This window comes from Salmo salar, chromosome ssa18 (genome assembly GCF_905237065.1).
Source record: "Salmo salar chromosome ssa18, Ssal_v3.1, whole genome shotgun sequence".
Taxonomy (NCBI): Eukaryota; Metazoa; Chordata; class Actinopteri; order Salmoniformes; family Salmonidae; genus Salmo; species Salmo salar.
In genome coordinates this window covers 58,811,831-58,838,895 of record NC_059459.1, presented here as the reverse complement: position 1 = coordinate 58,838,895, position 27,065 = coordinate 58,811,831, and the positions used below count along the sequence as shown (strand labels likewise).

The window sequence follows — 27,065 nt, the reverse complement described above, 5'->3', positions numbered from 1 at the left end:
GCGAAATGCGTTTCTCATGCTCGTTTAGCATATAGCAGTTAAACTGTGAGATTAAGGTGCAGATGAATAGGGGAGGAGTTGAGTTTGATGGAGGCTTTTGAGATAAATTGAAAATCAATTTCTTCACTTCCTCAGCCCAACTGGTGTCTGTGAAATCGTCAGCATTGTGCCAAACTGAGACTAATGGGCTTGACCATGTTTCACATGGGGCTCACTGTAAGTCTTCAATCTGTGAGCCAATCACATTTGCCATGATGAGTTATGTTGTCTGGCAGAAGGGAGTTTTTTAAATGTTATTAACCCATGTTAGATAAGGACACAGCATATGGCCTTAACGTCAAGGCAGGAAGAACATTTGTCATCTTGGTTGGTTTACATCATCTCAGTTAAATTGCCCAGTGAGATAGTTCCTTATCACCCTCTCCAATTTTCCCCCAACACTGCAAGCTTGTTTAAGCCTTGTCTATTTTGTACGGAAGTGTATTCCAGACAGAAGAATGATCATGTTAAACTGATCATTGATAAATTTACTAATCCCTAATGCTTACCTAATAAGGTGTTATGTCATGTTTTTGTCATGTTTATGATGGTGTTATGTAGGCTCATAACCCATAACTAAGTATGACAAAAACCACGATAAGATCAATTGTGTCCATGTAATAGTGTGATGTTTTGGCAGACAGTCATTAATTCTTATGATTTCTCTTCTCCCCTTGACAGGGCTCCAAGTTCTGGGGCATCGGTGCGGGACGCTCCTCTGGCCGTCGCTTCTCGGGCCGTCGCTCATTTGGACACCCCAAGAAGCTCAGCCTGGCACGATCACTGGATGACCTGGAGGTAGACCCAATACAGTTCCTGTACAATATTTATAACTGCAGTCATATACATTTAAACCTAGCTCCATCCTATTCAGGGGGTTGCATGGTATTAACCCATTGGAGTTTTTGGAATTATAATTATTTGAATGAGAGTAACGTCAAGTATCTGGTGCAATTCAATCGACTTAATTCAATACAACTCTGTTCCGGCTTATCGTACCAATGCCTTTATATTACAGCGTTTAACAATGGCCCTGTTACACTGTGTACCCATCTTTTATGGGAACGGTATTTTTCCATCATGCCGTTCACCTCTATGCAGAGGAGATGGTCTAATTTGGACATTCAGCCGAACGTCCCTCCCCCTTCCGTTCTGCTCCAGTTTCAGCTCTTTCTTAACCTTTCATTTCTGTTTCCTTCTTGTGTTTGGTGCCACACTTGCGTTGAGGGTGGCTCACAAAGTGGCCTTTGTGTGGGCCCGAGGCATGGGCCCTGTTGGTTTGGCCTTGCTAATGAGCAGCGCTGCTGAATGACTGAACGACTTGCCCACATTTCTCCCCTATTAGCGCTGCTTTGGGATTCTACTGGCTCCTGCTTTCACACATACCCTACTGCATACACGCGCACACACACTGCATACACACATACACACTGCATACACACACACTGTATAAACACACACCCTGTCACTCACCCCCACACTAAACAGTAGTGTCAGAAACTTGCGGCCTCTTATTCTCTGTTTAAATTCCATAGGGTTTTCAACAAGCCTCTCTGGAAGATAAACCTGTACCGAACAGCCTCACACAATGTAAAACACATTTCTTATGTCTGACCTAATAGGTTTTGACATTTAGTTTTGCTCACTTTTGCATTTGTCGTCGAACGACTCAACTTCAAAGCTGTCTGTCAGCACAACGCATGATTTGCTTTCTTATCTCAACGCGGCTGCACATTCTTTACTACACAGCATTAAGATGAGGGATTTCTGAGTCACTGGCGCTGCAGAGGAGTGAAGAGAAGATAATGGTATTGTTCAGTCAGTGTGTGAACCCTGAACTGGGAACTATATAAAGATTTGCTCCAGTTCACCATTTGCTTATGCTACAGCGATGATGTCATTGGTGTAGGCCATCTGGAATTCTTCCGGTTGTGAGGAGCCAAGTACACTCGGGCCTTGCAGCCTCTTCAGGGTCAACAGCTACTGTGATGGCTAGGGAGAAAGACATGGTGCTTTAAGTGTTGAAACTGTCCGTGACATCAATAAAGAGAACACACAGGCTTTCATATGTTAGCATTAGCTATGATCTCTGTCTACAGAGCCCACCCTCACATGCTAACTGTACATGCAGGCATATAAACAACTGTATGATACACATAATTATAAACTGGGTGGTTCGAGCCCTAAATGCTAATTGGCTGACAGCCGTGGTATATCAGACTGTATACCACGGGTATGACAAAACATTTATTTTTACTGCACTAATGACATTGGTAACAAGTTTATAATAGCAATAAGGGACTTCTGGGGTTTGTGGTATATGGCCAATGTACCACGGCTAAGGGCTGTACCCAGGCACTCTGCATTGCGTCGTGCATACGAACTGTACTTGGCCGTGGTATATTGGCAGCATACCACACCCCCTCGTGCCTTATTGCTTAATTATACACCTATAATAGGAACCTATAGAAAAGGGTCTGCTATAGGCCTACATTAAAAGTCTGCTACTTATAGCTCTAATACAATAGAATAAAATGGATACAACATGGTATTGTCTGCACGACGAGGACATTTGCCTTTGGCTTCACACAAATGACATTTATAGATATAAATAAAATATTGCAATACTAGGAATACTTTGTCATTAAGAGCATTTCATTTGACATATAGGACTGGGTTTTCTAACGTAAGCATGTATTGAATTAAATAATAACTAGGCCTGGCTCATTTTGACATCCCTTTTTTAACTGGGCTTTCAGGGTAGTAGCTAATCCTGCTATTTGATCCTCTATATGACGCAAACTGTAATTTTATTTTGTACATACATCAGAAATAGCTTTGGCCTAGCTACTTGTGAAGCAAAAAAGGCTCTATTTGGGTGGCCACAGACTGAATGGGAATCCCCAGTTCAAATGGGGAACAGTAAGTAAGAGTAGTACGATTCCCTAAAGTGTTTCCTGGAACACTAAGACTTGTGTGTATTCAATGAGCTAAATTGCATTTTGGTCAGCGGCCTGCTGCCCACTTACCTAAGTGGGGCTAAGTGAATTTGAACACAGTTTGGCCAAGGGAGCCTCGCCTTTACAGTATAGCGTTTTCCTCAAGATGTACATTTCCATGTTATGAAACTGTGGAGTTCAAACTTAAGAGTTGCTGGTCCTCGGGGATTTTCCTTGTGTAGTCACTATTTCAGCCACCCTGGAACCATGACGAAATGAGTGCAATGAGTGAAATTTACTCATGCTGATGATATACATTAAAAAAAAGATAGATTTTATTTAACCTTTATTTAACTAGGCAAGTCAGTTTCAGGTTAATTACTTTGTTTGAGGTTTTGTTCTAATGGCGGCCAAAGGCGATTAGATCCTCATCTATGGCTATCACCCACCACTGGTTTCCATGTCAAGAGCTCATTACCTCGAGGGCTCAGCGTCACCAGCCTGGCTAAACTAGACTGAATGCTGCAGACACCATTGTTTCATTCAGTCTGGTTTAACCAGCCTATAGCAGCTTCACAGGATTATCAGTCAAAGATCAACGAGTCACTCCTAAAGGCTTTACGCTAGCAGATCTCAACCATAAGGAATATGATTATCATCTATGCTGAGATAATAGGTCATCTATTTGCAGAGGTTAGGCAGTTATTTTTCTCTGTATTTTCACTGTGTCGGATTCCATGAACCATTGATTCAGTGTCATAAGCCCCCTAATACCACACCCTGTAATGGAACCTCCATGTCTATTATCCTGCCTGGTAACATGATCAGCTACTGTATTCAATGCTAGAGAAGAGGAAAAATGACAGCAATAGATAAGTAATCTACTCTTTTATGATGAGGAAAGTGAGAGCCTCCCTTTGGCAGGCATTCCATAAAGAAAAAATCTGGAATGACAAACTGGGGCGTGAAGTACAAGCTACATCAAAGGAGTTTTACACCCAAACTGTAAGATTTCCTATGTTGTTAGTTGTTCCTTACCATATAAATAGCAAGTGTCATCGTATCTCAGCCTCTCCAGAAGCAAAGGTGAACACACATGTTTATTAAGTAGTTTGCATCATATTGGAATATCCCATTACACAGGGATTGGAAGGTGTTTTTTGAGGGGAGCTTTTCCTACGACTACCCTCCTGACTCCTAAAGTTCCTTCCTGAGCTCCTTAGGATGTTGTGGAGCCCTTTTCTCACGCTGTGCGAATCCAAAATGTGATAAGCCCCCATTGGTCACTGCACACATCTGGACATGAGTGGACACCGTGGGACCCTGGTAGACCCTTCCAGCCGCGTTGTGGCGAGACCCCTGCCTGTGGATAACCTCTCGCTGTTTGATGCTCAGGAAGCCGGGGCCTTGTTTCTTTTTCTGTGGTCAGTAGTGTGCGTCAGAGCAGTGGCAATAGGAGTCAGGAATCGGTAAACGCTGTTATATTTTCCGCACATCACAGAGCCTCTGACACGTAGCTACCCCAGATTGTCCTGTCGGCTAGCCTAATCTGGTGTTTTTCCTGGTTGCCGTTTGGTCTCAGCAGAGGACTGTGATGATCAGTGGTTGATGTACAGAGCCTTCAGAAGTATTCATAACCCTTCACGTATTCTATATTTTGTTGTGTTACAGCCTGAATTCAAAATGACAGAAATCCAGAAATATCTAATTTACATAGGTATTCACACCCCTGAGTCAATACATGCTAGAATCACCTTAGGCAGTGATAACAGCTGTAAGTCTTTCTGGGTAAGTCTCTAAAGCCTTGTTCACGCTGCAAGCCTTAATGCTCAATTCAGTTTAGGTTTTGAAATACATTTTGGACTACTGACTGTCCAAACAGCAAGTTACAAGTGACAAAATCGGATTTGTGCGTGTTCAGACAGCTGTCATTTGCTGACATGGCTACACTAGTTGTCATAGTAACGACGGGTGTGTGTGCAGTGGTGTAGGCTGATTTATTATTTTATTTAACCTTTATTTAACCAGGTAGGCCAGTTTAGAACAAGTTCTCATTTACAACTGCAACCTGGCCAAGATAAAGCAAAGCAGTGCGACAAAAACAACAACACAGAGTTACACATAAACAAACTTACAGTCAATAAACAAACTTACACTCAACTTACAGTCAACAAACTTACAGTCAATAACACAACAGAAAAATCTGTATACAGTGTGTGCAAATGAAGTAAGGGGGTAAGGCAATAAATAGGCCATAGTGGAGAAGTAATTACAATTTAGCAATTTACACTGGAGTGATATATGTGCAGATGAGGATGTGCAAGTAGAAATACTGGTGTGCAGAAGAGCAGAAAAACAAAAACAAATATGGGGATGAGGTAGGTAGTTGGTTGGATGGGCTATTTACAGATGGGCTGTGTACAGCTGCAGCGATCGGTGAGCTGCTCTGACAACTGACACTTAAAGTTAGTGAGGGAGACGTAAGTCTCCAACTTCAGTGATTTTTGCAATTCGTTCCAGTCATTGGCAGCAGAGAACTGGAAGGAAAGGCGGGCCAAAGGAAGTGTTGGCTTTAGGGATGACCAGTGAAATATACCTGCTGGAGCGCGTGCTACCAGTGGGTATTGCTATGGTGACCAGTGAGCTGAGATAAGGTGGAGCTATACCTAGCAAAGGTTGGTGGTGATTCTTGTGCTAATGTAGCGAGCTAAGGTATTAGTAATGTAACAAGCAAAGGTGACAACAATGCCTCCCATGGACATTTCCCAGTTGTTTTGAATGTTCAAAATCATAGGGTAAGAACCCCTTTTAAAGCCTCAAAGGATAAGAGGATCCAACTTTCAAAACGAGTCCTTTTTGGCTAGCCACAGCAGTCAACTAGCTAGCTAGGTAGCTGTTTAGCTTTCTAGCAAATTCACTAATTTGTTTGTAAACAGTAACAAGCTAGTTTGCTACCACATGCTCTTGTCAAACTGTCAACAGAGTAGCTAGCAAGAACAAGATATGTCGAATAACGGTCTAAAAACCACTTGAGGGCAAATAAATTAGATTTGACCGTTCAGACACAGGAATCAGAGTTGTATCTGACTTCAAACCACCTACAACAGTGGTTTGAAATGTGGCTTGAAATATCCTATTCCATGTGCTTTTTGGCTGTTCAGACTGCAGGAAAAATAACAGATTTTTCAATCGGATATGCAAATAAATAGGATTTGAGTCACTTCAAACTGCCAATGTGAACATGATTTAAGAGCTTTACACACCTGGATTGTACAATATTCTTCAAGCTCGCTTAGTGGCAATATGGAACTTTTTGGGCGACCCGACCAAATTCACATAGAAATGTAAGTTATAGATCTATCATTCTACTTGAAAGCAACTCCCCAAGAATCCCAGTCCAATAAATGTTTGTTTTGTTCGATAAGTCCATCCTTTATGTCCAAATACCTCCTTTTTGTTCGCACCTTCAGTTCACAAATCCAAATTCACGATGCGCAGGTCAGACGAAAAGTCAAAGAATTCCATTACAGTTTGTAGAAACATGTCAAACGATGTATAGAATCAATCTTTAGGATGTTTTTTATCATAAATCTGCAATAACGTTTCAACCGGAGAAATCCTTTGTCTTCAGAAATGCAATGGAACTGAGCTACCTCTCACGTGAGCGCGCATGGCTGAGGCTCATGCCCTGCTGGCAGTCCTCTCACTCAATGAGCTCTTATTCTCCCCCACTTCACAGTAGAAGCCTCAAACAAGGTTCTAAAGACTGTTGACATCTAGTGGAAGCCTTAGGAAGTGCAAAATGACCCCACAGACACTGTAGTTTGGATAGGCAATCACTTGAAAAACTACAAACCACTTCTTGTTTGGATTTTTTCTCAGGTTTTTGCCTGCCATATGAGTTCTGTTATACTCACAGACATCATTCAAACAGTTTTAGAAACATCAGAGTGTTTTCTATCCAAATCTACTAATAATATGCATATCTTAGCTTCTGGGCGTGAGTAGCAGGCAGTTTACTCTGGGCACGTCAGTCATCCATGCTAATCAATACTGCCACTATCCATAAGAAGTTTAACACCTGCCTGCTTAACCTCTCTAGGGTCGGCGGGACGAAATCATCCCACCTACTCAACAGCCAGTTGAATCCCGTGGCGCGTTATTCAAATACCTTAGAAATGCTATTACTTCAATTTCTCAAACATATGACTATTTTACACCATTTTAAAGACAAGACTCTCGTTAATCTAACCACACTGTCCGATTTCAAAAAGGCTTTACAACGAAAGCAAAACATTAGATTATGTCAGCAGAGTACCCAGCCAGAAATAATCAGACACCCATTTTTCAAGCTAGCATATAATGTCACATAAACCCAAACCACAGCTAAATGCAGCACTAACCTTTGATGATCTTCATCAGATGACAACCCTAGGACATTATGTTATACAATACATGCATGTTTTGTTCAATCAAGTTCATATTTATATCAAAAAACAGCTTTTTACATTAGCATGTGACGTTCAGAACTAGCATACCCCCCGCAAACTTCCGGTGAATTTACTAAATTACTCACGATAAACGTTCACAAAAAACATAACAATTCTTTTAAGAATTATAGATACAGAACTCCTCTATGCACTCGCTATGTCCGATTTTAAAATAGCTTTTCGGTGAAAGCACATTTTGCAATATTCTCAGTAGATAGCCCGGCATCACAGGGCTAGCTATTTAGACACCCACCAAGTTTAGCACTCACCAAAATCAGATTTACTATAAGAAAAATGTTATTACCTTTGCTGTTCTTCGTCAGAATGCACTCCCAGGACTTCTACTTCAATAACAAATGTTGGTTTGGTTCAAAATAATCCATAGTTATGTTCAAATATCCTCTGTTTTGTTCGTGCGTTCAAGACACTATCCGAATGGTAAAGAAGGGTGACGCGCACGACGCATTTCGTGACAAAACATTTCTAAATATTCCATTACCGTACTTCGAAGCATGTCAACTGCTGTTTAAAATCAATTTTTATGCAATTTTTCTCGTAAAAAAAGCGATAATATTCCGACCGGGAATCTGTGTTTAGGTTCAAAGACGAAAGAAAATAAAAACATGGGGTCGACTCGTGCACGCGCCTCAGCCCATTGTCCTCTGATAGAGCACTTGCCAAAAGCGCTAATGTGTTTCAGCCAGTGGCTGGAATTACATCATTCAGCTTTTTCCCGCCTTCTGAGAGCCTATGGGAGCCGTAGGAAGTGTCACGTTACAGCAAAGATCCTCAGTCTTCAATAAACAGAGTCAAGAAGCTCAAGGAATGGTCAGAGAGGGCACTTCCTATACAGAATCTTCTCAGGTTTTTGCCTGCCATAGGAGTTCTGTTATACTCACAGACACCATTCAAACAGTTTTAGAAACTTTAGGGTGTTTTCTATCCAAAGCCAATAATTATATGCATATTCTAGTTTCTGGGCAGTAGTAATAACCAGATTAAATCGGGTACGTTTTTTTATCCGGCCGTGTAAATACTGCCCCCTACCCCCAACAGGTTAACCGAGAAGCACAAATGTGTCGGAGGAAACACCGTTCAACTGAGGACTGAAGTCAATCTGCAGGCACCTGGCCCGCCACAAGGAGTTGCTAGAGAACGATGAGCCAAGTAAAGCCCCCCCCCCGGCCAAACCCTCCCCTAACCTGGACGATCAATTGTGCGCCGCCCTATGGGACTCCCGGTCACCGCCGGTTGTTATGCAGTGTGGGATCGAATCCGGGTCTCTAGTGACGCCTCAAGCACTGCGATGCAGTGCATTAGACCGCTGCATCACTCGGGAGGCTCTTTTAAGCCAATTTAAGTCAAAACTGTAACTAGGCCGCTCAGTAACATTCAATGTTGTCTTGGTAAGCAACTCCAGTATATGTTTGGGCTTGTGTTTTAGGTTATTGTCCTGCTGAAAGGTGAATTTGTCTCCCAGTGACTGTTAGAAAGCAGACTGACCCAGGTCTTCCTCTAGGATTTTTCCTGTGCTTAACTCCCTAGTCCTTTGCCGATGACAAGTATACCCATGACATGATGCAGCCACCACCATGCTTGAAAATATGAAGAGTTGTGTTGGGTTTGCCCCAAACATATTCAGGACATAAAGTTAATTTCTTTCCTACATTTTTTGCAGTTTTACTTGAGTGACTTATTGCAAACAGGATGCATGTTTTGGAATATTTTTTTATTCTGTACAGGCTTACTTCTTTTTGCTGTGTCATTTAGGTTAGTATCTTGGAGTAACTACAATGTTGTTGATCCATCCTCAGTAAAAAAAAACTGTTACTGTTTTAAAGTCACCATTGGCCTCAAGGTGATACCCTGAGCAGTTTCCTTCCTCTCTGGCAATTGAGTAAGAAGGACACCTGTATCTTTGTAGTGACTGGGTGTATTGATACACCATCCAAAGTGTAATTAATAACTTCACCATGCTCAAAGGGATATTCAATGTCTGCTTTTTATTTTATTTTTACCCATCTACCAGTAGGTGTTCTTCTTTGTGAGGCATTGAAAACCTCTGGTCTTTGTGGTTGAATCTGTGTTTGAAATTCATGACTGAGGGACCTTACACATAATTGTATGGGGTACAGAGATGAGGTAGTCATTCAAAAATCATGTTAAACACCATTATTGCACAAAGAGTGAGTCCATGCAACTTATTATGTTACTTGTTAATCAAATTACTCCTAAATGTATTTACACTTGCCACAACAAACGAGTTGAATACTTATTGACTCAAGACATTTCAGCTTTTCATTTTAAATTAATTTGTAAAGATTTCTACAAACATAATTCCACTTTGACATTATGGGGTGTATTGTGTGTAGGCCAGTGACACAAACATCTACATTTAATCAATTTTAAATTAAGGCTGTAACACAACAAAATGTGGAAAAAGTCAAGGGGTGTGAATACTTTCTGAAGGCACTGTATTTTGTGTGTGTGCGGTTAGAGCGATAGGAGCGGCTCGCTGCACACTGGAGCTTTGCCAAACCCCCTTTTTGTTTGGGCATGTTAAAGAATGTGGCGCTTTGTATCTCTTCTATTTGTTTTTCCGCACACTTGTCAAAGACCTGCCGGCACCCCACCCCACCTTGCACCCGAGCTGATTCCTTCCTCATTTCAGGCTTTAATTTCTGACTCAAATCAGACACTTTGCACGCTAAGTAGACAATGGAAGGCAAGCACAACACAGTTCACAAATTTCTGAGATGACATGGAGCGTTTCTGTTTGCAGTGTCTGTGCGTTTCTGTGGTCTGTGTACGAATGCATTGCAAATGGTGTGAAGGAATGCTTGTGACTATATGCTATTTTGTGTACCTATGACATGTGTGTGCAAAGAGTTGAAGGTGCTCCCATATGTTAGTCTAAGGTTTTGTGTTTCCCCCTCATATCATAGGCTGGATAGCGTAGTTCTGATATCTACTTTGTGGGCGTAGCAGGAACGGTGAGAAGGAATGAAGACAGAGGAGGGAGAGGGAGTCACAGAGAAATAGAGAGGTAAAGGGAGGGAGGGTAGAGAGAGGGAAGGAGGGAAAGAGGAAGCAAGCCGCAGCAGCAGAGAGAGAGATCGTTTGAACTCTCAGTAGCTGTCAGGATCTTGGGCGTTCCTGCACTGCCCCTGAGTTGAGCTCTCCCTGGCTGCAAACACACACACACACACACCGCAGAGCGTGCCTGCGGATGGACTTGTTTACACACACCGGGCGTGTGGAGCTGCAGCAGCGCTGAAGACAAGCCAAACACACACGCTGCACACAGCCCCATACATGGAGAAAACTTTAACTCTCAACTCTGTAAGTCTTCTACCTCATTGAGCATGTGTATATCTTGTTCGCTCTCTCTTCTCTATCTATCCCTCTCTCATCCTTTTGCTTTCATACAGTAGCTCATGCTTATTGAACAGGAATGCTGCCTGTGCTGTGCTGTGGTGTCTTCCAGTGTCTCCCTGACAGCTTTCATGCCTTCTTTGGGCTCTTTCTCTCATATTTGAGTGTTTAGGTGGCTCACAGTGGTTAGCTTGTGTGCTCCTTCAGAGGAATGTTTTGATCAGCTCCAGCCTCCAACGGAGCTCACATGTGTGGCTATGTGACACACTGTGTCGTTGTATACAGATACTGTCCCACTTCCTGAATCCTGGGACCGGGGACACAAACTGAATTTAAATCAGGCATCATACTAAAAGGGTTTTGTGAAGTGATGAGCGATTTTTCTCATCGTTGATTCTCATGAAGTGTTCATTATGAACTATTGACTGAACGGTGCTGTGTTTGGGGTCCCTTGGCTAGTGACCCATTTCAAATGAATTAGTGGAGGAGTGAAGCAGAGTTTTGGTGTGAAGGAATTAGAGTTGGAGACGTTGTCAACCCGAAATCAGACCCAACCTACATGGAGAACATTACAATTTTTAGGGTTGCCTATAGCCACTTGAGTTGAGTTTGAACTTGATGTGGTTGTATGTGGTTTTGCCCTGCCCCTCTCAGTTTCCTATAATATTTTACTGTGATTCACCCCCTGCTCTTAGACAGTCTGTCCGTTTTGTCTTAAAGGAACCTTTGTTAACGTTACTACTGGCAGTGGTGGCACATGTGTTTTTCGTATATATGTTCTCTTTGGTCTATTTTTCTCTTAAAGCAACTATTATGAACATGTAGGCTGTGTTGTTGGGCTAGATGTTCTATTCGAATCTAAATATATCGGATACGAGCCATATATAGAAAATGCCTAGTATGTATAGTATACAACTGGATTGTGTTTGGCATACTGAACAAAAATATAAACACAAAATTTAAAGTGTTGGTCCCAAGTTTCATGTGCTGAAATAAAAGATCCCAGAAATGTTCCATACGCACAAAAAGCTTATTTCTCTAAATTTTCTTGTACAAATTTGTTTACATCCCTGTTTGTGAGCATTTCTCATTTGCCAAGATAATCCATCCACCTGACAGGTGTGACATATCAAGAAGCTGATTAAACAGCATGATCATTACACAGGTGCATCTTGTGCGGGGGACAATAAAAGGCCAATAAAATGTGTAGTTTTGTCACACAACACAATGCCACAGATGTCTCAAGTTTTGAGGGAGAGTGCAACTGGCATGCTGACTGTAGGAATGTCCACCAGAGCTGTTGCCAGATAATTAAATGTTAATTGCTCTACCATAAGCCGCCTTCAACGTCATTTTAGAAAATTTGGCAGTACGTCCAACCGGCCTCACAACCGGAGACCATGTGTAACCACGCCAGCCCAGGACCTCCACATCCGACTTCTTCATCTGCGGGATAGTTGGAGACCAGCCACATGGACAGCTGATGAAACGGTTTGTACAACCCAATAATTTCTACACCAACTGTCAGAAACCATCTCAGGGAAGCTCATCTGCGTGCTCGTCGTCCTCACCAGGGTCTTGACCTGACTGCAGTTTGGCGTCGTAACCAACTTTTTCAGTGGGCAAATGCTCACCTTCGATGGCCGCTGGCACGCTGATTCATCTTCACAGATGAATCCCTATTTCACCTGTACCGGGCAGATGGCGTTGTGTGGGCGAGCGGTTTGCTGATGTCAACTTTGTGAACAGAGTGCCCCATGGTGGCGGTAGGGTTATGGTAGGGGCAGGCATAAGCTATGGACAATGAACACCATTGCATTTTATCCATGGAAATTTGATTGCACAGAGATACTGTATTCTGTAATCTCAGTCATGTAAAATCCATAGATTAGGGTCTAAAAATGTTTTTTTTTCAATTGACTGATTTTCCTATATGAATTGTAGCTCAGTAAAATCTTAGAAATTGTTACATGTTTGATTTTTCTTCAGTGTATGATGCTGATGTTGTGACTTGAAAGGTGGTGCAGAAATAGTGTGTTCTTGGGGGGATTAGCAGTCGAAGGAAGAGCACGACACGCTTTTATCTCGCTGACATCACAGGGCACCAGCGTCGGAGTGTGGGTGGAACGAGATGTGTCCTCGGGCACAGTATTATGGGATGTAAAAAGCAAGCGGCCTGACATTTTCTAAATCTCTCCACAGTGGTGTGCTTTTTTTCTCCTCCTGCAGAGGTTTCATTGCATTAAATATGCAGCCTTTCTGCCCACGGACCCCAAAAATGGCTAGCTGACTTGGACTGTTACGTTAACATGGCCAACGACTCCGGATTAATATAGCTGCTGAACTCAGAAGATGGAAACTCAGTGACCAAACAACCAGATGTGAAAATGGTTGCTGACTTCGCTGTTCGACCGCCTCGTGACCATAGAAGGAAAGTAACATCTGACCAACCGAGGGCAGAAATACAGTACGGTGTACTCCCACACTTACCAAGTGTTTGGGTTGTTATTATACATCCAGCTCACAGCTTAATGATGTCATCACCATCATACCAAAACCATGATATCATTTGTCAACAACATCTAGCTAACTGCCTGGTGGGAAAGATGTATACCTATCTAGCCCTCACCACGACCAAGCCCACTACTGCTACCGCTAACACCATCAACCCCACCAGCAGCGCCACTACCAGCCATCCCACGACACCAAGCCTCTCTGGCTCCCAGCTTCTTAATAACACCACTCACCTGCAGGAGGACCTGTAAAAAATATTCAGAGATGAAGAAATGGTTAAGAGAGTCATGGAGAGCATAAAAAAAACACAGAGACAGTCTTAACTCTTAACTTTTAAACACCTTTTATATCCTAACTGCATTTCAAACCAGATGGCTACTCCAACAAATGTTTTACATGCTAACATCAGAAGCATAAGGAGAAACAAACAGGAGCTGATACAACTTCTTTCAGAAAAGCAAACCAGCATCGCCTCATCAACAAAATGTTTTGAAGTACTAATACAAGTTTCCTCATTCCTGGCTTTAAAATTTTAAGAAATTATCAACCAGCGGGATGCAGAGGGGGTGTGGCACTGCTTTTAAGGATTACCCCTTTTTTTCAATTTTCACCTAAAATGACATACCCAAATCTAACTGCCTGTAGCTCAGGCCCCGAAGCAAGGATATGCATATTATTGGTACCATTTGAAAGGAAACACTTTGAAGTTTATGGAAATTTGAAAGGAATGTAGTAGAATATAACACAATAGATCTGGTTAAAGATAATACAAAGAAAAAAAACCCCATTATTTTGTATTTCTTTTGTACCATCATCTTTGAAATGCAAGAGAAAGGCCATAATGTATTGTTCCAGCCCAGGTGCAATTTTAGATTTTGGCCACTAGATGGCTTCAGTGTATGTGCAAAGTTTTAGACTGATCCAATGAACCATTGAATTTCTGTTCAAAATGTTGAATCAAGACTGCCCAAATTTGCCTAATTTGTTTATTAATAACTTTTCATGTTCAAAATTCTGCACTCTCAAACAATAGCATGTTTTTCTTTCATTGTAATAGCTACTGTAAATTGGACAGTGCAGTTAGATTAACAAGAATTTAAGCTTTCTGCCAATATCAGATATGTCTATGTCCTGGGAAATGTTCTTGTTATTTACAACCTCATGCTAATCACATTAGCCTACGTTAGCTCAACCGTCCCGTGGAAGGGACACTGATCCCGAAGATGTTTTAAAGGAAGGCATTGAGTACTCTGAAGCTGTTTTTAACCTCACAAAAGAAGAACTTAACAACAATGTGTACACTGCAGCAAAAGTAGTTTTAAATGCACACACAGCTCTCCTGATAGCCACTGTCCAACCTCAAGAACACCCTCTCAAAAACTGGTCACTGCTCTCACAGCCAACAACGGCCATACCAAATATAACTGTAACACAACAAACCACTCGGGAAGAGTACTAAGGGACATCCTCGACAACACAAACCTGAGCATGCTCAACATTGATGAGCCCGCACACATCCACTCCTCCTCCACCTCCACTGCAGACATCCTTGACCTTGTCCTCTGCTCCCCGGACCTGGTTGCTAAACTCCTCAGCTTCTCCGTCAGTCATGACGTGGGAAGTGACCCCCTTCCTGTCCTTGCCTCCTTTTCCCTCCAACTTCAACAAGCACCTGCAAAACAAAGATAAAACTACAAGAAAGCAAACTGGGAAAAATACAGAAAATGCATAACAAACATTGCAGCAGCAACACAGAACACCAAGGAGCTGGACCAGCTGGCTGAGAGGTTCGGGAGTGTCCTCATCCAGGCCCGGAAGAGACTATTTCACTTACCACCACGACAACAACTCCCACCACACATCCTCAGCCTTATCAAGCAGAAGAGAAAGGTCCGGAGTGATTTTATCAGAACGAGAGCACCAAACTTGAAAACAGAAGTTAACTGGCTACAGATTCATATTAGACATCAACTCACCCTTCATAAACAGAAACAGTGGACTGCCTTTTACCACCAGCTAGATGCAGACACCAACAACCAGACCTTCTGGTAAAAAATCTAAAGCATTAACGGTAACAAAACCAACAATATCATTCCTGTGTTGAAGTCCCAAGACCAACTCATAGAAGTTAACAAAGCAATACTATTCAGAAACCACCTACAAAATGTCCACTCTTACCCCAATGACCCTCTCTTTGACCAAGAATGGAAAAACAAACCTCTCTCCCGACACCAGTAGACCATCCTCTCACCTGATACCTCACTATTGAAGAAACTAAGATCCATCTGAAAAAAATGAAAAACAAAGCACCTGGGGAAGACAACGTTGACAGCACACTCATCAAACAAGCACCCGATGAATACCTGCACCTCCTTTCCAACCTCTTCCCCTTATTTCTCACCCACGGCCACTTCCCCCTTCCTTGGAAATCTGCAGTTGTTATAATGAGTCACAAACCTGGTAAAGACCCATACAACGTCACAAGCTACAGACAAAGCAGCTTCCGCAGCCATGTTGGAAAGCTGTTTGAGAGATTACTCACCCAAAGACTGAGCAGCCACATTGAGGAAATGGGCCTTCTTGGAGTCCATCAGGCTGGCTTCAGAAAAACGAGATCAACCACAGATAACATTCTAAGACTTTCAGAAGACATTATGTGGCATAATGGGCTGTGATATCAACTTGCAGACTCCAGTCTTAAACTATGACCCTCCATCAGAAACATAATCACCAGCTTCTTCCACAACCACACAATTAAAGGTCTCCACAGCAATATCCCCACCATTTACCCATGAAGCAATTGTCCCACAGGGGGCAGTCTTAAGCCCACTACTCTTCCTGTTATACATGTCAGACATCTATTAACCCCCCACCCACCATAGGTCAAGTCTCACAGTTTGCCGACGACCTCTGCTACTGGTCCAGCTCCACAGCAGTCTATTCAAGAGATAGAGACATGGTTTAACATGTGACGCGTAAAGTTGAACCCACAAAAGACCCAATGTGTCCTCTTAGACCTCAAGCTCTATTTCGAAATAATACAAGTTGAAAAATAGGCTAAATTCCATGGCATCACTTTTCAGAAGAACATGCAATGGACAACACATATAGCGAACATAGAGAGAGAGGGATGAAAAAGACTCAGCCACTTAAAAACCCTGTGCGGAAGAAAATATGGAGCCCCACCGCAGAAAATGTTGAAAGTTTATATCAGCTATATCCAATCTCTCTTTGAATATGCCCTACCAGCCTGGATAACAGCCTTACCACAGCAGATGAATTGGCTACAGACAATCCAAAAAATAGCTATAAAAATGGCCTACAGACTACCAACTGGTAATAATTTCACCCACAGCATATCTGGACACACAATCAAAGACAGACATTCGGTCATTGGTCAGAAGTTAATTAACAAAGTCATCAATAACCCATCATTGAAGGAAGCTGTGGAAGAGGCCAAGTGGACCACAGACACACCCATGTCCAACATGCTACTAGGCTGAAAACTGACCCAACATATCCCCCTATCTCTGACATAGCCGTGCACAACTGACTCCAATCATACATTGCCATATTTTATTTGATAAAAAAATTAAAACAATATGAATAATATTTATTACCTTTTTTCTTTTTTTTATCTATCCAATTTATTGATATCTAACCCTACCCCCTGCCATCTACGCTTACCCTTATCCGGGTTCATATCCTCTACCCCCCCCCCCCCCCCACCCCCCACCGAAACCCCATCCCTTACCCTAACAAGGGTTCGTATCCTACCCCCTCCCCTCGTAGTTACGTGCTTTTATCTTCTATCCTAATAAAGTTTGTTTTAAATAAAATCATGTTGGGAAAGAACAATAGTTGAACATATAGTCAATTGTTTTCTCAACAGCACCTTTAAATCCATTTAGGCTGGGTGGATGCCTTGCTTTGACCACACCCTCCTTCCTTGCTCCTGTTCTGCCTTGCTTCTCCCACCCATCCATGTGTTTATATGGACAAAAAAGAGCAGATGCTCTGAGCTGTCCAATCACGCCCAGTGTCTAGTGTCTCAGTATGTATTGAAGCAATCCCTCCATCAGCATCTAGAAGAGAAGAGTTGTCCATACCTTTTCTTTCTATTTTAATAAAGTTGTTTATCCCCTCTCCCAACCCAAAAGCCTTCCCCTAAACCGGGTCTGTATCCCATCCTCATCCCCAACCCCAACCCTTCCCCTAAACCTTTCCCCTAAATTGGGTTCGTATCCTATCCTATATATCTTTATTTCTGTGAACTACAATGCCCCCCACCCTTGTCCCTTGTTGCCCAACCCAAAACCTTAACCGGAAACCGAGAAGAGTGATAGAAGAGGGAATGAAACCCTTAGCTGTCAAGTACCAAGGTTTGTCGTCGAGATTTATTGAATTACTTTGCAACAGTCAGCGCGCTGTTGTCCTATCTATCTGTCTGTGTTGGACAACCTCCTATCAGGGATTCAGGAAGGCTCTGGGAATGAAGCAGTGTGATTCAGCTCTAAGGCCATCTATGCTATTTACCTTCCTTTTACTATTAACACTTTCCTTCATACTGATTTGTTTGCAGTACATCCCTTGCCAAGCGTGTGGAAGTTACATAATGAAGGAAAACCATGGAACTATAACTCTGTTTATCATCAAAGGAAACAGTTTAGACATGTCCGAGAGAGAAACGGGTACACTTTTATTCTTATAAAATACAAAAGTAACCTCACACCTGTGACTGTATTGCACGGGCATGTTTCCGCACATCCCTGACATTGGGTAAGAGGTGGTGTCATGTTTGAAGTAGTGTGGGAAAAGAGAATGTGGTTGTTCAATGATGCAGGGAATTACTGCGTTTGTTGGTATCTTTGGCCTTGTGTTGGCAGAAAACGTCGAGAAACGGTGCCAAGGTCCTGTTTCCTTAACACCATGGATGTAATTAACACAGATTGTTGTTAGACCAGGTTTCTCTCCGATGCTATTGTGAGAGCTTTGCTATGGATTTGCTTTGGCAAACCAAACACTAACTTTTCTTCTCGGGAGATATTTCAAAAACTTGTCAACCCATATCAGTGGACTGAAATATAGTATGTAGGGTATATAATGTTTGCCTTTTAGCAGATGCTTTTATCCGAAGCGACTCAAGTTCTTCCACACCGATCTCGACAAACCATTTCTGTATGGACCTCGCTTTGTGCAGAGGGGCATTGTCATGCTGAAACAGGAAGTGCCTTCCCCAAACTGTATCCACAAAGTTGAAGTCATAGAATTGTATAGAATGTAATTGTATGCTGTAGTGTTAAGATTTCCCTTCACTGGAACTAAGGGGCCTAGCCCGAACCATGAAAAACAGACCGATTATTCCTCCTCCACCAAACTTTACAGTTGGCACTATGCATTCGGACAGGTAGCGTTCTCCTGGCATCCGCCAAACCCAGATTCTTCCGTCGGACTGCCAGATGGTGAAGTGAGATTCTTCACTCCAGAGAACGCGTTTCCACTGATCTAGCATCCAATGGCAATGAGCTTTACACCACTGCAGCCGACGCTTGGCATTGTGCTTGGTGATCTTAGGCTTGTGTACGGCTGCTCAGCCATGGAAACCCATTTCATGAAGCTCCTGACAAACAGTTATTGTGCTGATTTTGCTTCCAGAGGCAGTTTGGAACTCAGTAGTGAGTGTTGCAACCGAGGACAGGTGAATTTAACATGCTACACGCTTGCTGTTGATCAAAGCAGCAACACCTGTGGTTTGTGCTGTAACATGCAGCACATGGAATGTGGTCATGGTATTTCCAGAGGTGCTGGAGGTGGATGTTGCCTCTAAAATGGGATCAGCTTACTCTCCCCATTCCCCATAGGAGGTTAAGTGAAAACTGCCTGAGATCATCACTGATCTAACATTCTATACCTGGCAAAGGCAGAACACGTTGCAAGGATAGGTGGGTGGATAAAGGATGCATATAAATATGAACGCTTGGATAACTTAGCACCAGTATGATAGATTTATTTCTTTGCATTTTTTTACAGCGGGCCACAACTCTCTCTAGAAGGAAGATGGGTGGGTGGTTCAAAGGATGGATAGCTCTGCGTGTGGATAGTGTGGAATCTAAGCAGTGGTAGAAAAAGTACCCAATGTTCATACGAGTAAAAGTAAAGATACCTTAGTAGAAAATTACTCAAGTAAAAGTGAGTCACCCAGTAAAATACTACTTGAGTAATAGTCTAAAAGTATTTGGTTTTAAATATACTTAACTATCAAAAGTAAATGTTATTGCAAAAATGTACTTAAGTATCAGAAGTTAAACTATAAATAATTTCTAATTGTTCATATTAAGCAATCCAGACAGCACAATTTTCATGTTTTCAAAAAATTATGGATAGCCAGGGGCACACTCCAACACTCAGCCATAATTTACAAACTAAGTATTTGTGTTTAGTGAGTCCGCCAGATCAGAGGCAGTAGGATGACCATGGATGTTCTCTAGATACGTGTGTAAATTGGACCATTTTCCAGTCCTGCTAAGAATTCAAAACATAACAAGTACGTTTGGGTGTCAGGGGAAATGTATGGAGTAAAAAGTACATTATTTTCTTTAGAAATGTAGTGAAGTAAATGTAACGATGTGCGCTGAGAGTCGGGAAGCAAGTTCAGGAAGTGAGTGTTTTAATAAAATAAACAGAACATAATACAAAACAAGAACCTCGAACATACATACATACATACATGCATGCATGCATGCATACATACATACATACATACATACATACATACATACATACATACATACATACATACATACATACATACATACATACATACATACATACATACATACATACATACATGAAACAGAAACAATGACATCTCGGAAAGGAACCAAAGGGAGTGACATATATAGGGCAGGTAATAAAGGAAATAATGGAGTCCAGGTGAGTCTGACGACGAGAAGCCTGGTGACCTAGAGGCTGGAGAAGGAGCACACATGACAGTAAAAGTAAAAGTTGTCAAAAATATAAATAGTAAAGTACAGATATCCCCAAAAAATACTTAAGTAGTAATTTACACTACTGAATCTAAGTTAGATTAGATGGCACCAGTTTGTAATATTTCAGTGTATTTTTATACAGCAATCCACATAACTCTCTCCTCTAATCCACTCAGTCTCCGTAACAGTTTCCCTTCAGAAACGTCTATTTTTGCCCCTCTGAGAGCTGCCCCGAACTTGTCCCCATGCCAAATACCGATGAGGACAAACTAGATGACTGCATCCCTTCGCTTTTCCCCAGAGGGGACCGACTTAACCGAAACTCCGGTCCCCCTTGTCTTCTCCCAATGTCACCCAGTCAGCTCAGGTTCCCAGTATGACCAGTAGAACCAATCGTGCACTAGATCACAAAGTCACAGAATTGAGAATTGAATATTACACTCAGGAAGTCAGGGAATGGGACTATCCCAATGTCAAGGCCCAGTCCTTCTCCATTCCTGTTTCAGTGCATTCAGAAAGTATTCAGACTCCTTGACATTTTACACATTTTGTTACATTACAGCCTCATTCTAAAATTGATTAAATATAGTCTTCTTGGGTATGACGCTACAAGCTTGGCACACCTATATTTTGTGAGTTTCTCCCATTCTTCTCTACAGATCCTCTCAAGCTCTGTCAGTATGGATGGGGAGCATCGCTGCACAGCTATTTTCAGGTCTCTCCAGAGATGTTCGGTATGGATCTAGTCCGGGCTCTGGCTGGGCCACTCAAGGACATTCAGAGACTTGTCCTGAAGCCGCTCCTGCGTTGTCTTGGCTGTGTGCTTAGGGTCGTTGTCTTGTTGGAAGGTGAACCTTTGCCCCAGTATGAGGTCCTGAGCGCTCTGGAGCAGGTTTTCATCAAGGATCTCTGTACTTTTATCCGTTCTTCTTTGCCTCGATCCTGACTAGTCTCTCAGTCCATTCCGCTGAAAAACATCCCCACAGCATGATGCTGCCAACACCATGCTTGACCATAGGGATGGTGCCAGGTTTCCTTCAGACGTGACGCTTGGCATTCATGCCAAAGAGTTCAATCTTGGTTTCATCACACCAGAGAATCTTGTTTCTCATGGTATGTGAGTCTTTAGGTGCCTTTTGGCAAACTCCAAGCGCACTGTCATGTGCCTTTTACTGAGGAGTGACTTTCATCTGGTCATTCTACCATAAAGGCCTTATTGGTGGAGTGCTGCAGAGATGGTTGTCCTTCTGGAAGGTTCTCCCATCTCCACAGAGGAGCTCTGTCAGAGGGACCATGGGGTTCTTGGTCACCTCCCTGACCAAGGCCCTACTCCCCCGATTGCTTAGTTTGGCCGGGCGGCCAGCTCTAGGAAGAGTCTTGGTAGTTCCAAACTTCTTCCATTTAAGAATGATGGAGGCCACTGTGTTCTTGGGGACCTTCAAATCTGCAGACATTTTTTGGTACCCTTCCCCAGATCTGTGCCTCGACACAAACCTGTCTCGGAACTCTACAGACAATTCCTTCGACCTCATGCCTTGGTTTTTGCTCTGACATGCGCTGTCAACTGTGGGACCTTATATAGACAGGTGTGTGCCTTTCCAAATCATGTCCAATCAATTGAATTTACCACAGGTGGACTGCCATCAAGTTGTAGAAACATCTCAAGGATGATCAATGGAAACAGGATGAACCTGAGCTCAACTTAGAGTCTCACAAAGGGTATGAATACTTATGTAAATAAGGTATTTTTGTTTTTCATTTTTAATACATTTGCAAACATAAAAAAAAAAAATGTTTTCGCTTTGTCATTATGGTGTATTGTGTGTAGATTGCTGAGTATTTTTTATTTATATAATCAATTTTCGATTAAGGCTGTAACGTAACAAAATGTGGAACTGAATACTTTCGGAAGGATACAGTACCAGTCAAAAGTTTGGACACACCTACTCATTCCAGGGTTTTTCATTATTTTTACTATTTTCTACATTGTAGACTAATAGTGAAGACATCAAAATTGTGAAATAACACATATGGAATGATGTAGTATCCAAAAAAGTGCTAAACAAATATATTTTATATTTGAGATTCTTCAAAGTAGTCACCCTTTGCCTTGATGACAGCTTTGCACACTCTTGGCATTCTCTCAACCAGCTTCATGAGGTAGTCACCTGGAATGCATTTCAATTAACAGGTGTGCCTTGTTAAAAGTTTCTTCAAGTGCAGTCGCAAAACCCATCAAGCACTATGATGAAACAGGCTCTCATGAGGACCGCCACAGGAAAAGAAGACCCAGAGTTACCTCTGCTGCAGAGGATAAATTCATTAGAGTTACCAGCCTCAAGGCCTTGCAAGTTGCGCAGTGGCTCTGTGCCACTAGAGATCCTGGTTCGAGTCCAGGCTCTGTCGCAGCTGCCCGCGATCGGGAGACCCATGGGGCGGCATACAATTGACCCAGCGTCATCCGGGTTAGGGGAGGGTTTGGCCGGCATGGTTGTTCCTGTCCCATCGCGCAGGGTTAGGGTTAGGCTGGTTAAGCGGGCGTTAAGCGGGAGTTGTGTCAAGAAGCAGTGCAGCTTGGCTGGGTTGTGTTTTTGAGGACGTACGGCTCTCGACCTTCGCCTCTCCCGAGTCCGTACGGGAGTTGCAGCGACGAGACAGGACTGTAACTACCAATTGGATACCACGAAATTGCAGAGAAAAATGGGTATAAAATGTAATAATAGTAATATAAAAAAAACATCCTCAGAAATTGCAGCCCAAATAAATGCTTCACGGAGTTCAAGTAACAGACACATCTCAACATGAACTGTTCAGAGGAGACTGCGTAAATCAGGCCTTCATGGTCAAATTGCTGCAAAGAAACCACTACTAAAGGACACCAATAAGGAGAAGAGAATTGCTTGGGCTAAGAAAGAATGGACATTAGACCGGTGGAAATCTGTCGTTTGGTCTGATGAGTCCAAATATTAGATTTTTGGTTCTAACCGCTGTGTCTTTGTGAGATGCAGATGATCTCTGCATGTGTAGTTCCCGTGAAGCATTGAGGAGGAGGTGTGATGGTGTGGGGGTACTTTGCTGGTGACACTGTTGTGATTTATTTAGAATTCAAGGCACACTTAAGCAGCATGGCTACCACAGCATTCTGCAGCGATACGCCATCCCATCTGGTTTGCGCTTAGTGGGACTATAATTTGTTTTTCAACAGGACAATGACCCAACACACCTCCAGGCTGTGTAAGGGCTATTTGACCAAGAAGAAGAGTGATGTAGTGCTGCAGCAGATGACCTGGCCTCCACAATCACCCGCAATCATCAGCATATGTGGGATCTCCTTCAAGATTGTTGGAAAAGCATTCCAGGTGAAGCTGGTTGAGAGAATGCCAAGAGTGTGCAAAGCTGTCATCAATGCAAAGGGTGGCTACTTTGAAGAATCTCAAATATTAAAAAATGTTGAACACTTTTTTGGTTACTATATGATTCCATATGTGTTATTTCATAGTTTTGTTGTCTTCATTATTATTCAAAATTGTAGAAAATAGTAAAAATAAAGAAAAACCCTGGAATGAGTAGGTGTGTCCAAACTTTTGACTGGTACTGTGTGAAATATATATATATATATATAAAATCAGTATTAGCCAGGCCATACTAGGGCAGCAGTGATGGTGATGCCATGTTAGCAAGGAGTTACTGTGTTAGCATTCCTCTCGCTGGAGATGTTTACCTTTCTCATTCCTGATGCCCCACTTCTCTCAGGGTCAGACACACCAAGCCCAGGCTACATAACAGTCGAAACTGAGTGTTTCCTCCTTGTTCTAGAGACCATATAAATGTAACCCCGCCTGACCCTTCGTAAATATAGTCACCTTTTTTTTCTGAGGCATGACATTCGCTCTATTAAGTAATTACTAGTGTCACTCTGAATGCAAATACGTCAGTGTGGTGGAACCATCAAAAATGGGTAATTTAATTTAGAATAGATTGGATAACATAGCTGGAATCTCAGACTTTCATAACAGGCCTACTGTACAGTGTGTGATGTTCAACGTTAAGCTGCAAACATAATCTTTGGGGTAAATCAGTTGAGGAACATTGAGGAAGACCGAACTGGTCCATGCAAGACAAATATTCAGACACGGGACACAGGTGACCTCGCAGCCTAGTTGACTATGATGGAGGAGAGGCTCCCCTCCCATGAGCCTCGAGGGCGTGCAGAGTTAGCCACATAAGATGCCACCACACCCTCGTCCTGCTTTCTCCCCCCTTTCACTCCCACACAATTACAAAATAATGGGTTTCCCAACATGAAACTTGTAATTATCCCAGATTCCTCCCCCTTAGTCTCCACCAAAATAGTCCTACTACAGAGAGAGAAATCTTGAAGGGTTGCATGCAGTGTTTTGAAATTCTGGGGTCATCTTATTTGGGTGGTTTTGTTGTAGCGAGCCTTGTGATTTGTGGGCTGGAGTTTTTCAGCGCATACGGAAAGTATTCATACCCCTTGACTTTTTCAACATTTTGTTACGTTACAGCCTTATATAGTTTTCCTCATCAATCTACACATAATACCCCATTATGACAAAGCGAAAACAAGTTTTTAGAAATGTTTGCAAATTTATTCAAAATAAAAAAATACCTTATTTGCATAAGTATTCAGACCCTTTGCTATGAGACTCGAAATTGAGCTCAGGTGCATCCTGTTTTCATTGATCATCCTTGAGATGTTTCTACAACTTGGAGTCCACCTGTGGTAAATTCAATTGATTGGACCTGATTTGGAAAGGCACACACCTGTCTATATAAGGTCCCACAGTTGTCAGCGCATGTCAAAGGAAAAACCAAGCCATGAGTTCGAAGGAATTGTCCGTAGAGCTCCGTGACAGGATTGTGTCAAGGCACAGATCTGGGGAAGGGTACCAAAATACCAAAACAATTCTGCAGCATTGAAGGTCCCCAAGAACACAGTGGCATCCTTAAATGGAACCACCAAGACTCTTCCTAGAGCTGGCCGCCCAGCCAAACTGAGCAATCGGTGTAGAAGGGCCTTGGTCAGGGAGGTGACCAAGACCCCGATGGTCACTCAGATGGCACTCCAGAGTTCCTCTGTGGAGATGAGAGAATCTTCCAGAAGGACAACCACCTCAGCAGCACTCCACCAATCAGGCCTCTATGGTAGAGTGGCCAGACGGACGCCACTCCTCAGTAAAAGGCAGATGACAGTGTGCTTAGAGTTTGCCAAAAGGCACCTAAAGGACTCTCCGACCATGAGAAACTTTATTCTCTGGTCTGATGAAACCAAGATTGAGCTCTTTGGCCTGAATACCAAGCATCATGCCTGGAAGAAACCTGGCACCATCCCTATGGTGAAGTATGGTGGTGGCAGATCCATGCTGTGAGGATGTTTTTTAGCGGCAGGGACTGAGAGACTAGTCAGGATCGAGGGAAAGATGAACGGAGAAAAGTACAGAGAGATCTTGATGAAAAGTTGCTCCAGAGCCCGGACTTGAACCCGATTGAACATCTTTGGAGAGACTTAAAAATAGTTGTGCAGAAACGCTTCCCATCCAACCTGACAGAGCTTGAGAGGATCTGCAGAGTAGAATGGGAGAAACTCCCAAAATACAGGTGTGCCAAGCTTGTAGCCTCATACACAAAAAGACTTGAGGCTGTATGATAATAAATGTAAATGTGATATTTCAGTTTTTGCTTAGTCATTGTGGCATTGTGTGTAGATTGATGAGAGAAAAAAACATTGAATCAATTTTAGAATAAGGCTGTAACGTAACAAAATATGAAAAAAGTCAAGGGATCTGAATACTTTCCGAAGGCACTGTATATATATATATATATATATATATATATATATATATATATATATATATATACACACACACACGTCATCCACACATACCAGCTCAGGGGGACAATGGCTGCCGTTTACATGCAAATTTTGAAAGATCTTAAATGACAGTCAAAGGCCCTTCATGCATTCATCTTAAGATAGCTAGGTGAGACAACCACGTATCAGAATCGTAATAAGTACAACGTCGGTGCTAGTAGGAAAGACAATTGCAATTTTTTCTTTATGTATTTTTTTTTTAAGACAGACTTATTTAAGATACTCTTTGAAGAGGTGTCATTTTAGACGTTTTTCGGAATATGGGCAGGGACTCTGCTGTCCTAGCATTGAGAAAGCTGGTTCCACCATTGTGGTGCCAGTCATCTAACCATCGTTCATGAGCTCATCATCACATCTGAGCTGATGATTCACAGTGTGTATCAGACCTACTGTGGCTTTGTCGCAACAATAACATTTTTGGACACAAAAACATTTTTGGACACAAGTCATAATCTCTAAAGCACACAACACAAGGCTGTCTCTCTGTCTGGGGGTTTCTTCAGTTGGTCGCATATCGCCAGAGGAGTCTCTCTTCTCTCTCTTCTCCTCACTCGGTTGGGGAAGAAATGTCTCTTCCATCTTATCAGTCGCTGCGTCCTTGCCCTCCCTCCCTCAAAAGGAAGTGGCTTCCAAGTCTTTCTCTTGTAATTATTTTCGGAGGCATAGTTTGTTGTCTGCCATAAGAAAGCAGGCAGAGATTAGTTGTCTTCTTCAATTTGAGATTGATTTGTTTAGAAGTCGACCTGTGTTGCCTGGGTCTCGTTGACATTAGAGTGTTCGTTTTTACAGGGAGGATATAGGGAGGAAAGGAAATATTTGAGTA

At 42.4% G+C, this 27,065-nt stretch overlaps 1 protein-coding gene across 5 annotated transcripts in view; it reads left to right on the top strand.

Moving 5' to 3' along the window:
• The window catches only part of LOC106577570 (regulator of G-protein signaling 12), a 66,170-nt gene that overhangs the window by 5,238 nt on the left and 33,867 nt on the right, over window positions 1-27,065 (top strand). For all 5 annotated transcript variants that reach the window (XM_014155718.2, XM_014155720.2, XM_014155721.2 and 2 more), the window contains exon 3: window positions 721-837. In XM_014155718.2, coding sequence (XP_014011193.1) covers window positions 721-837 — 117 coding nt within the window. The remainder of the gene's footprint in view (window positions 1-720; window positions 838-27,065) is intronic.